The sequence below is a fragment of the Hylobates moloch genome, unplaced genomic scaffold, assembly GCF_009828535.3.
Source record: "Hylobates moloch isolate HMO894 unplaced genomic scaffold, HMol_V3 SCAFFOLD_19, whole genome shotgun sequence".
NCBI lineage: Eukaryota > Metazoa > Chordata > Mammalia > Primates > Hylobatidae > Hylobates > Hylobates moloch.
Genome location: NW_026652294.1, coordinates 27,887,499 through 27,900,729, shown reverse-complemented (window position 1 = coordinate 27,900,729; position 13,231 = coordinate 27,887,499). Strand labels below are relative to the sequence as shown.

At 44.5% G+C, this 13,231-nt stretch overlaps 1 protein-coding gene across 1 annotated transcript in view; it reads right to left on the bottom strand.

The window, feature by feature from the left end:
* The window catches only part of TBC1D22A (TBC1 domain family member 22A), a 399,512-nt gene that overhangs the window by 281,313 nt on the left and 104,968 nt on the right, over nucleotides 1-13,231 (bottom strand). The window contains exon 5 of the mRNA XM_032139761.2: nucleotides 5,242-5,312. Within this exon, the coding sequence (XP_031995652.1) occupies nucleotides 5,242-5,312 (71 nt within the window). The remainder of the gene's footprint in view (nucleotides 1-5,241; nucleotides 5,313-13,231) is intronic.

The following is a 13,231-nucleotide window of genomic DNA, read 5'->3' as shown; positions in this document are numbered from 1 at the left end:
AGGGAGAAAGACGCGTGCGCTCACTTGGGACAAGTAAGAACGAGCATACGCTTCTGGGTTTGGTTTTGATAGTGGAGAAGACAGAGGTGGAGAGAAAGAGACAGAGCACAGAAGACACAGGGAAATGTGTGCGGGTTGGCCGGGAGCGAGGTCAGAAACAGAGCCTGGCCAATGATGGGTGTGAAGCTGCGTGCAGCAGCCAGGACAGAAAGCCTGTGTGCCAGTGAAGGGGCCCGGCCTTCAACACAGGGCAGCGTGGGCCACCCGGGGTGATCAGCTAGGCCGTGGTGTAGGCAGCCTGACATCAACTGCATTCAGTGGCAACAAAAAATCCATAGTGAACTTGCAAGAGGGCTCTCAGAAATACTTCCCACTCCCCAAAATCCAACTTAACTTGAAACACAAATTCTAAAAGGCAAGTACGTCATCATCGGAACGCAGGCAATAAAAACCCTACCCGTGCTCCTGACACTCCCATCCCTTAAGGAAAACACACATATGCAAGTTGAGGCCTTTCAATAATTAAGCAAGACTAGAAATTATGCAAATGAAATACATTCAAGTATGCAATGAATTTTAAATGACAGAACTACAGAAAACTTAATTGCTGTATTAGCATGCTATAAAAACACTAATCATAAACGTAAAACAATGCATGCATATACTTATATCTAAATTGTCCCCGTGACACAAAAATCAAATTGTTCCCTCCCATTGTGTTCATATGCAAACCTACCTCAATACACTGCAGAAAGAAAAGATAATACTAGAGTTTCACTCATCGTTTTTAACCATTAGACTCCCTAATGCAAATGTTCAATGTTTAATTAGTTTTTGTGCCATGTTTCTGAAATACTTATTTTAAAAAGAGCCAGAAATAGGATTCTGTATAGCAGTAATTTTTAAAAAGTTACTACCCTGCTTGCATAAAATGTAAACATTAAGTAGTATTACTAGTGGCTTCATGGTATGTTCTAGACTAGATGTTAGTTTTTCATAAATGACGTCATGTTTCTCGTCCTTCTTCAGGGAAGTGGCACTGCCCACTCATCAATTAAAAATGAGGCTACTAGAATCATGTTAATGACAAACCATAAACACAATGAAAAAGGATCATTAGTTTGCCAGACCCTGAAACAGGTTCCCATCCAAGCACAGCTTTCGTTATTTGCCTTTCTAAGCTGGACAAATGATAAATTCTCAACTCTGGGCGTAACTGTGAACCTGTGGATCCTGGAAGGACTCATGGACTGGGACAAATCCCTCCCATCTTGCCCTACTCACCCGAGCCCTCCCAGATGACACACTCATGGCTCTCGGCGAATCTTACTCAGCCTCTCTCCTCCAACGCGGGCCCTCCAACACCCCAGGCCAGCTCTCCTGCCCAGGTACCTCAGCCCAGGTGTGTGCTGCCTGCAGTGGCGGGCATAGCGCATGACTTTCAATGACCTGCTTCCCAGGTGGCTCATGTATGCCCCACCCTGCCCCACTGGAGCCTGAGTGTCCTAGAGCAGCTGTCTCCAGCCCTGGGCACACGTGAGAACCCCCAAGAACTGAGGTAACAGTATTTCCTGAGCTCCCCAGGTGATACTAACATGTGACCAGAATGGAAATCCACAGGTGAAGAGGGCAGGCCTGAACCTCCCACACCTTAGCCTCCCATCCCCCGCCTAGCCGCAGCATAGGCACTCTGTGGGCTGCATGGTTCACAGCACGCTGGAGTCAGTCAACACCCTGACGCCTGAGTCCACCCTAGAGATTCCAATTTGCTTCATGGGCCCGGACACAAAGATCGGGAAAAGCTCCCAGAAGAGTTGAATGGGAAGCCAGGTTTAAACCTTGGGATTCAGGGAATGATAAAGAGGCATCCTTGATTGGGGAGACCCCTTCCCTGCTGAGTTCCCAGTCCCCACCATTGTCCCAGAGGTTCTTGTAACCCCAGCACCTGCAGAGGGCCTGGCTGAGGGCACATGTGTGAGCAGCACGTGCTGACTCAGGGATGGGTGACTGGCACCGTGCACTGTGCTCCCCAGATCTCTCCTCTTACAGAAGGCCCAGAGCCATGGTGCAGCATGACTGCCTGGGGAGCTGGATGGCATCAGTGCTCACCAACACAGGGCATGGAGCGTGGCAAATGCACAGTGAGCATTTGTTCCCAGAAAAAGAACCAACGTTCCTTGCTCCCTACTCTAGCTGCCAGAGTCCTCGTACCCCAACCCCTGTAGCCTTTGGCCCCTCAACTCCCTTCCCTGTCCCTTCCCAGTTTTTCCTGTCCCAGCTCTAGTCCCCTCCCCCAAGAGCCTGCCGGAAGCAGCCTCCCCTTACAACCAGCACTGCTCCTACGAGCCAGACACTGGGCAAGAACAGCCTGGTCCCTGAGTTGCCTGCCTACATGCCTGTCCACAAGAATCTCTGAATGCATGGTCTGACGCAGGGCGAGCACTCAGTAAGGGACAGACACAGGGCAGCAGCACACTGGACAGACACAGGGCAGCAGTGCACTGGGAGCACAGGAATAAGATCCTGAGAGAATGGGCTCCGTCTCCACATAGCCTAGGTCTGTCGGGGTTGGAGGGGGCAAGACAAAAAGGCAGGCCTTCTACTCTCTGTTCTGCAGGCCCCAGGGGGACGACTTGGTGTTCTTCCCTGCCTGCTATTTCCCAGCACCCGACACAGTGCCTAAAACACAAAGTGCTCAATAAATGCCAATGGATGGATGAATGAATGAACTAACCAACGGCTCTTTCAAGGCTTTACTCTTCCAGAAACACAGGCTCACCACTCCCAGTTTCATCCTTCAGAATGAAACCCAAGCAATGGGGTGGGTAGGGAGGGCAGTAGGGCGGCTGTCACCTGGCCTCCTCTTGGGCCCCTCTACCCCAGCCTGTGTTCCTGCTTGTCCCACCCCTACTGCGTGCCCCAGCTCTCATGGCCTCCCTACTTCCCACTAGCAGAGAGAACACTAACAACTCTTTTGAGATGCCACATAAGATGCCACCTTCCCCAAGAGGCCTTACTTGGCATCCTCATGAACCCTTTCTTAGCACCCACATTTGCAATGACAAGCTTTGCTCCCTGACCTAACATTTATTTTCGACTCATCTGTCAATCTAAGCCCTGAGAGGGCCAAGAACCACCACGTTCATCCCGATCCCTTGTGACTGCAAGTCTCCACATCCTCCTCTCCTTCCCCACCAGCCGCGGCCTTGCGCATCCCAGGTGTGAAGTCCCCTCTTAGCAGAAGCTGACCCTCAGCACTAAACTGCCCCCACGCTGTGGTACTCCTCCACCCCCTGGTTCATACTTGTGTCCTGTCCATCCTACAGTATGCAGTCCGGCCTCCACCACCACTGTCCCACCACAGGTCTGCAGCACCTGACCTCCTCCCAACGGCAGGCTAGTGTCTAATGCATCTCCATCTCCCAAGCAAAGGCCCCTGCAAGCAATGATGGTTAAAGGACTACACGTGCCTGTCCTTTCATAAGTCAATGCTCTGAGAATGCTCAGGCTTTCTCTTGTGAAAGGAAAATACTTGGGCCCCCAAGATCACTATAAAAAACTCAAGCTAGAAACTGCTTAGCGCAAACCTGCCTCCCATTCTATTCAAAGTCACTCCTCTGCTCACTGAGACAGATGCACACCTGACCTGCCTCCTTTGGAAAGGCTAATTAGAAACTCAAAAGAATGTAACCATTCGTATATCACCTATCTGTGACCTGGAAGCTCCCTCGCCACTTCTGACACGTACTGATGGATGTCTCGTGTCTCCCTAAGTGTATGAAACCAAGTTGTGCCCTGACCACCTTGGGCACATGTCGTTAGGATCTCCTAAGGCTGCGTCGCCAGTGCGCCCTCAACCTTGGCAAAATAAACTTTCTAAATCAACTGAGACCATCTCAGATCTCCTGGGTTCACACTCTCACTTGCCTCGCCAGGATTCCTGGCTCAGACTCCAACTACACCCACCTACCCTCCTGTCCACAACCAGCAGAGCGGGGCTGTCTGTCACCTCCCCTTCTACTCCTCTGTCCACTGAAACCAGAGTGTCCATTTCCACATCAACCCCTGTGCTACACACATGAGGGAAGCGGAACCACAACCCACAGAGGCTGAGAATTAGAGGAGAACGAACGGTATAAAATAACTCACATGAGACTTTCCTCCTAGACACGGCACATCCTTAATAAAGAGAAAACTGCAATTCGGTGTTTTCGTCAAAACTTCCTACAAACCAACCTGAGAAGTCTGCAACCTATCTTAGGGGACATTTAGAAAACTGGATATAAACTGGAAAACTAGGTTAAAATAAAAAAGCACAAAACAAAAACATAAGCAATGGCAGCAAGTCTAATTTTAATTACAAGAGAATATTTAATCAATAAATATTCGCTGTTCAGAGCTGCATCTGCATTTAGGATTACGAGGTACTAAGCTGCAAATTTATTAAGACTCATTAGCCAGAAAGAGTCTTTTAAATACTAAAAGTCAGACCCAATTTAGAGTAAACACTTAGAGCTCCCTATTGACTTAGCTCCAAAAATAATGAAAAAGGAAAAGAGAAGCAAACTGTCTATAAACAATTCTGAAATGGTGGGCAGGGCCAAACTCACTTCCAATGGTAAGCCTGAGCTAAGTGTACGAGGGCATGCTGATGGTCACCACCGCCTAGCCCAACCTTTCCCCAAGGACTTCCAGACCAGCAGCTCAGCGCCAGAGCTGAGGCAGCCAGAACTCCACACTCCACCACAGAAACACAAACCACTTCTCTTGTCCATTTTTTTTCTTTTCCTAACAACACTACTAATACTTACTAAAAAAGAAAAAAAAAAACAAAAACAAAAAAAAAAACTTGGTCAAACATATGTCCTTGTTTTCAGCATATTTGAAACAAATTTAAAACATATTTCCCTGTTTCAACTCCTCGGAGTCGAAACAACCATCTATGCTGAAACCTTTCTGTATCACAGGCTGGAACATAGAAAGATTTTCTAATAAAATCTGAGGAAAAAATACAGTTGTCATAATTATTACCTATCCTTGTTTTCCGCCAGTCCTGTCAAACCAAGCTTAAAATTAAGCAAAGAATGGAAAATGTCAGCTTAGCCACAGCAAAGGCCTTTATCACTGCAACAAAGCCAGGGCAAACCCGTGGGCTGTGGCTGTCAGGCCTTACACAGGCCAGATGCCCGCAATCCCTGTGCACAGGAAGGAGGCGCTGATGGGCGGTGCGGTGGGACTTACTGAGAGGAGCTTCCACGTCATTGGACGCACTGGCTTAGGGATTCCGGACCAGCTTAACTTCCGTAATTCCTCTGTTGATGAAAAAAGAGACAAGGAAAAACAAGATTTGCAAAAGGTTAGCAAACCTCCCCAGTGCTTTAACACATTCCACCTGTTTTATTAGGAGGCAAGGAGCCCCATAAACAAATTAAACTAAATGACCAACATTTCAGATACGATTGATTTCAATATCTGAGACAAGGTAAGTGACCATTCTATTCAAACCAAGCTACAGGTTTACAGACAGAATCCGAGAGTACATGTTTGCAAAAGGCATCCCCAGTATCCCTGGAGCTACTGACCCCTTCCCTTCAAACAGGAAGCCAAATGTACTTGCCCTCCCACCTCCTTTCCCTTCCTCCACCTCCTTCTCCCCTCCCACCTCCTTCTCCCCCTCCCTCCCACCTCCTTCTCCCCCCCCCACCTCCTTTCCCCTCCTCCATTCCTTCTCCCCTCCTCCCCCTCTTCTTCCTCCCACCCCCTTCTCCCCCCTCCACCTCCTTTCCTCCTCCCACCTTCTCCTCTCCCCCACCCTTTTTTCCTCCTCCCCCTTCCTTCTCTCCCCCCTGTTCTCCTGCCTCCCACCTCTTTTCCCTTTTCCACCTCCTTTCTATCCTCCCACCTCTCTCCCCTCCCTCCCCCTCCCACCTCCTTCTCTCTCCCCCCCCCACCTCCTTCTCTCTCCCCCTCCCACCTCCTTCTCTCTCCCCCTCCCACCTCCTTCTCTCTCCCCCTCCCACCTCCTTCTCTCTCCCCCTCCTACCTCCTTCTCTCTCTTCCTTCCCCCTACTCTCTCCTGAAGGCTTTTTCCCCAATCTGATCATGTTAATTGGTTTTCCTTTCTTTCCTCCATCTCAACTTTCCATATGCTATTTAAGCATACATATATGATGTGGTTTTTCTCGCTACTGGTTTTGAAAGAAATTGTCTCATGGAGATAAGCTTGTCTTTATACACCATTAATTAAAGATGTGGCCATATTCTACACAGACAACAAAGTCTTCAAGGTAGTCTAATACAAGTCAATGAGGCTTTATAAATACCTACAAGTAGAGAAAAATCACGAGCGGCGACGGGCTGGCCAGAGGCAGAGGGGTCCTGGAGCAAGGTCCAGCACCTCCAAGGGCAGGCAAGGACAAGCGTCGGGGCAGAGGGGTAAGGATGTGGGCCCTGCATTCCATCGACCTTCCAAGTCTCCTTGAGTGTCTCATTCCCGTGCCCCAAATGGCAAGAGAATCCATTTCAATGTCTAGGTATAGCAACATTTGTCCAATCCCACGGAAACTCAAGTAATTATTTCTTTCCTTTAAGTTGGGAATCTACCATTAGGTTGTTTTCCTGACAGCTTGGAGCTAACGATTAATAACAGGAATAAAAGAAATGACTAAAGAGAAGACTTTGCTAATATAATCAACAAAATACAAAGTCCTGACATCTTTTTCCAATTACTGAAGTCTAAGTAAAATAAGTACGGAATAATTGGGCGATAGTCGCGGCAATGACTTGCATTTTGCAGCAATCTCAGAAAATATCAAATCTTCCCCAGTACCCTAAGGATATTATGAAAAGCAGGAGCCTCATATCTGAACAATGTAATGTTCACCAACCATGTTCCCCGTGTCTCTCCCTCGGCATAACTCTGGTTTTCTGACTATGGTTTATGAGAAAAAGCTGAGAGGAAACTCATTTGTTAATGTTCTCTGAACCTCTCTCGTCACTGGAAGAAATTCACAAAAATTCAAAAATCCTGAATATACATAATGAGACAAGGCTCAAACTCTGCTCAAGCTTTGGTGTTAAAAGAGAGCTTTCATATATATTATCTTATTTGATCCTCAAAACAAGCTTGTGTTACTTAGTGCTGTGATCACTATTGTATACGAAAGAAATAGCCTCAGAGAGGTTAAGTGACTTGACTAAGGTCACACAGGAACTAAGCAACCTTCAATACCAGGGTCTTTCCACTACGTCCCTTCCATTCTTAAAAAGACTTTTGTAGCACAGACAAATCTCACTTCTGAATACAGACAAAAAGATCCAAAATAAAATCTTAGTAGATCAAAGCACAGCAGCAGGATATTCAAAGAATAATACAGGTGAAGAATGAAGGAGGGACGGTTCAACGTCAGGAAATCTTGTAGCTTTACCGACATGCTGAATGGGGTTGACAGGCAAGCCACGTGAACACTCTCATAGGTGTTTGGTACATCTTTGTAGCAGAATCCCAGCTGTGCAAAGTAACCACACTTCCCTGCAGCAGCCCTGGGGGTGGAGAGTCAGCCCAAAGGATGCTGAACCCACAGGTGGGCCTGGTTGGAGGCCCGCAGAGCTAGGCCACACCTCACCAATGGCTGAGTCAGCAATGGGCCTAGGCGCCTACTTAAGCCACTGAGCACAGACAGCTGAGGGCTTCTGAGAACACTCCACCCGGCTCTTGGGAAGTTCCTGGAGGCAACCCACTCCTCTTTCCTTGAAAGCTACCAGGGTCAGAACTGCTGCGACCATCTGCACCCAACCAGCCTGAGGAATGACGCCAACAGAGAGAGAGGCAGAACCGAGAGAATGGCAGGAAACAGAGTTCTGAGATAGGCAAGATGGCCAAATACAGGAACATTCAAAAATGTTCTCCGTAACAGAACGATTTATATTATTTTGGGTATATACCCAGTAATGAGATTGCTAGCTCTTTGTATGTGCATGTGTCTTTGTAATAGAATACATTGTTGCCATAGAAAAGAATGTCTGTCTTTTTGTGCGCATATGAAGTAAGTTTATCTAAATTATGAAGTGAAAAGGGAACAATCTGTAGATACCATGATTATTTATGTAGGCACATACGAGAATCTGAAAGCACAGGTAGAATCTGGGGAGGGGTTCCCAGGATGGAGTCAAGGATGGTAGAAGACTTACTTTCCACCATACACACTACGGTGTTTCCACAAAACTACAAAGTTTCTATGACATCGCCACTTTAATCTCCGATTTGTCAAATTCCATGCAGCTCTCAGGGCCCATCGCAAGACCTGCCACATCTAAGATGCCTTCCTGACAACTACAGTCCTCACTCACTTATCTCTTCTGTGAGCGCCAATGACAGGGGGTGTCATGAGCACCAGCCTTGTCTCCTAGAAGTAATGTATGTGCTCCTGAAGGTCGGACTCCACCACTCCGCTTTTTGTCTGTCTCCAGTTAAGTGCTGGACAGAATGCTCCATCCTTTCCTTCTCCCCTTTAGAGATCTGTTTGTTTGTTGGGGGGGTGTGATATTTTGAAATCAAAGTATAATTTACATATAATAAGCATATTGCTAGGCCAGACGCAGTGGCTCACACCGGTAATCCCAGCACTTTGGGAGGCCAAGGAGGGTAGATCACTAAGGTCAGGAGCTCAAGACTAGCCTGGCCAACATGGTGAAACCCCATCTCTACTAAAAATACAAAAATTAACCAAGCATCATGGCTGGCGCCTGCAGTCCCAGCTACTGGGGAGGCTAAGAGAGGAGAATCACTTGAACCTGGGAGGCGGAGGTTGCAGTGAGCCGAGATTACGCCACTACACTGCAGTCTGGGTGAGAGTGAGACTCTGTCTCAAAAAAAAGAAAAAAAAAAAAGTATTGCTGCCCTCAGACAAGACATAGAACATGTCTATTGCCCTTTTCTAGTCGTTCTTGGCCCCCACTCCAAGTTAACTGTCTTCTGATATCTATCACCACAGACGGGATTTGCCTGTTCTTGCAATTCATGTAAACAGTACAGACAGTATATATCCTTTGTGTCCTATTTCTTTTGCTCAGAATGTGTTTGTAAGAGTCACACATGTTGCCAATACCAGTAGTTCATTCTTTACAAGCAGTAGAAGTATTCTAAGAATATACCACAACTTGTTTACACATTCACCCATTCTTAGACTTCTGTGTTAGTTGCTGATTTTTACCATGAATAGGCTGCGATGAACACGCTTGTGGATGTACATTTTGTGGGTGTATGTCTCCATTTCTCCTAGGCAGGTATGAAGGAGTGGAACTGCTGGGTCATAGGGCAGATGTACATCTCCCTTTATTTAAAAACTGCCTTTTTGCAATCTATGCACCTGACAAAGGTCTGACATCCAGCATCTATAAGCAAATTAAATTTACAAGAAAAAAACAACCCCATTAAAAAGGGGGCAAAGGACATGAACACTTTTTAAAAGGCCAGGCACAGTGGCTCACGCCTGTAATCCCAGCACTTTGGGAGGCTGAGGCGGGCAGATCATTTGAGGTGTAAGGGTGAAGCCCACCTCTACTAAAAGAGAAAATTAACCAGGGTGGTGGCACCACCTGTAACCCAACTGTTGGAGGTTAGGGGACATACCTGTAGCCAAACAAACGTATGAAAAAAAGCTCAACATCTCTGATCATTAGAGAAATGCAAATCAAAACCACAATCAGATACCATCTCATATCAGTCAGAATCATGATTATTAATGGTGGTGAGGTTATGGAGAAAAAGGAACACCTTTACACTGTTGATGGGACTGTAAATTAGATCAAACATCATGGAAGACAGTGTAGCAATTCCTCAAAGACCTAGAGACAGAAATACCATTTGACCCAGCAATCTCATTACTGAGTATATACCCAAAATAATATAAATCATTCTATTACAAAGACACATGTGCACCTATGTTCACTGCAGCACTATTCACTATAGCAAAGACATGGAATCAACCTAAATGCCCATCAATGAGAGACTCCATAAAGAAAATGTGATACACATACACCATGGAATACTATGCAGCCATAAAAAGAAACAAGATTGGCCAGGCGCGGTGGCTCACGCCTGTAATCTCACCACTTTGGGAGGCCGAGGTGGGCCGATCACGAGGTCAGGAGATCGAGACCAAGCTGGCTAACATGGTGAAACCCCATCTCTACTAAAAATACAAAAAAAAAAAAAAATCAGTTGCACATGGTGGTGGGCACCTGTAATCCCAGCTACTCAGGAGGCTGAGGCGGGAGAATGGTGTGAACCCGGGAGGTGGAGCTTGTAGTGAGCTGAGATCGCACCACTGCACCACTCCAGCCTGGGTGACAGAGCGAGACTCTGTCTCAAAAAAAAAAAAAAAAAAGGAACAAGATTATGTCCTTTGCAGGGACATGGATGGAGCTGGAGGTCATTATCCTTACCAAATTAACGCAGGAACAGAAAACCAAATACCACATGTTGTGAGGCCTACTGGAGGGCGGAGGATGGGAGGAGGGAGAGTATCAGGAAAAGTAACTAATGGGTCCTGGGCCTAATACCTGGGTGATTAAAGAATCTGTATCACAAACCCCCATGACACATTTTACCTATGTAACAAACCTGCACATCCTGCACATGTACCCCTGAACTTAAAAATAAATAAGTAAATTAATTAATTAAAATAAATCTGCCATAAGGTTCTTTAAAGTGATTGCACCATTTTACACTTCCCACCAGCAACGTATGAACATCTGAATTGTTCCACGTCTGGCCAAAATTTAGCATTGTCAGTCTTTTCATTTTAGCCATTCTAGTAAGTGTTAAATGGTATCTGATTGTGATTTCACATAGCAATTTTATGATGATTAATGATGTTGAGCACTGAAGAGATTTTCATGTGTTTACTGGCTATCTCTATACTTTTTGTGAGGTGTATGTTGAAATCCTTTACCCATATTTTATTGGGTTGTTCAAAATTTTATTATTAATCCATGAGTCTGTTTCTAATTACTAATTTTTCTTCTGATTATGGGTCATATTTTTCTGTTCCATTGCATACCAGTTACTTTTTTTTGAATGCCAGATATCCCAAGTATCAATTTATTGCCACTGTGATACTGGAACCGGATCTTGTAAAAACTTCTCCTTTGTCAGCTGGCGTGATCTCATCCTATTCAATAGAGAGGGCTGGAGGGACACGAATGGTGTCTTCCAGCTTCATATGGCTCATTCGTCAGGTTGCTGCAGGTGCCATCTCTCCAACACTCGATTCCCACCGCTCTTGGGATTATTCAGCTCACTGCTTTCTGGTGACTTTCCCCAGCTCATAGAATCCCACCCTACTCCTGAGCAGATCAATACTCAGCCAAGGACTTGATGGGACTTTGCAGACATCTAGGGTTCTCTCCCTATATAATTCCCTCCTCTCCAACACTCTGCTCCATATATGGTTCTGTTTTGGCCTCCTCAAAACTCTTTCCTAATTCCTACACTCAGCAAAGCTGCCTGTTTCATTAGGGTTCCCCCACTTATGCTTCTGCTTGGCAACTGCATTCAATTGCAAATTGAGTCCTTATAAAGTTCACCTTACTTATCTCCTATCTCACAGGGTCACAGCCCTGCACTGCCTGTTGTCCAATATCTGAAAACAGTTGTTTCACATATCTGGTCCAGTTTTCTAGCTGTTGATAACAGGAGAGCAATTCCTTTGGTAGTTACTCCTTCGTAGGTTAAGGCAAAAGCCAATTTGCTAATATATTTTTAAAGAATTTTTTGTCTCTATTCATCATAAATATTGGTCTCAGGTTCCCTTTTCTTATAATGTCTTTGTAAGATTTTGGTATCAGGATTATGTTACCTTAAAAAAATGAGCAGTGTTTACTCCTCCTCTCTTTTCTGAAAGTGTTCCTGGAAGATTGCTATTATTTCTTCTTTAAATGTTTGATACAGTTCACCAGCAAAGCCATCTGGTCCTGATGTTTTCCTTGCGTGAAGGCTCTTGTATAACAAATTTAATTTTTTTAATCAATATAAGGATATTAAAGGTCTCCGTTTCTTCTTGCATTAGTTCAAGTTGTGTCTTTCTAAAAATATCTCCATTTCATGAATTTATTGACATAAAATTGTAAATAACATTCCCTTATTATCTTTTTAACGTCTGTAGGATCTGTAGTGATGTCCCCTCTTTCATTTCTGATATTGGTAACTTGTTTTTTCTCTTTTTTTCTCTTTTTTTCTGTTCATTAGTCTAACTAGAGGTTTTTCAAGGGTCTCTTCAAAAAAACTTTATATTTTAGTGATTCTTTTCTTGTTTACCCATTTTTCAGTTTATTGATTTTTCACCCTTAAATTGTTTCTCTTCTTTTACTCGGTTTTTGTTCTTCTTCTAGTTTCTTAAAATGAGAGCTTTCAATATTGATTCGAAACCTTTATTCTTTTCTAATATAGGCATTTAAAAGTATAAATTTTCCTCCAGGCACTGTTTTAGCTGCATCACACAAATTTTGACACGTGTTGTCATTATCATTCAGTTCAAAATTTCCTTGTGATTTATTTGATCCATAGGTTGTTTAGAAGTATGCAGGTAAATTTCCAAATATCTGAGGATTTTCTCTGTATCTTGTTGTTATGGATTTTTAATTTAAAGCATTTGGTCAGATAAATTTGGTGGTATTTCAACCCTTTGATATTTACTATAACTTTCTGGGGCCAGCAGACAGTTTACTTGGTAAATGTGCCATATGTCCTTGAAAAGGATGTGCATTATCAGTTAGTAGATGCGGTATTTTATAAATTAATTAGATCCCACTGGTTGATAATGTTATTCTAACCTTCCATACTTTTACTAACATTTTAATTTACCTGTTGTATTAATTACTCACGGAGGGCTGTTAAATTTTCTGCCTAGGATTGTAAACTTGTTTATTTCTCTCTTTATTGCTGTCAATGTTTGCTTCATGCATTGTAAAGCTGGTACATACACATTTAGGACTCATCTCTCTACTTAATGAATTGATCCTTTCATCATCATGAAACATCCCTCTTTGTCTCTAATACAACTCTTTGTCTTGAGGTCTACTTTTCCTGATGTAATTATAAGCAAATTAGTTTTTTTGTGATTAGAGCTTGCATGACATATTTTTCTACCCTTTTATTTCAACTGCCTGTCTTTATGTTTAAAACGTGTGTGTCTGGCTTTTGTTATGGTTTGAATGTTTTTGTCCCCTC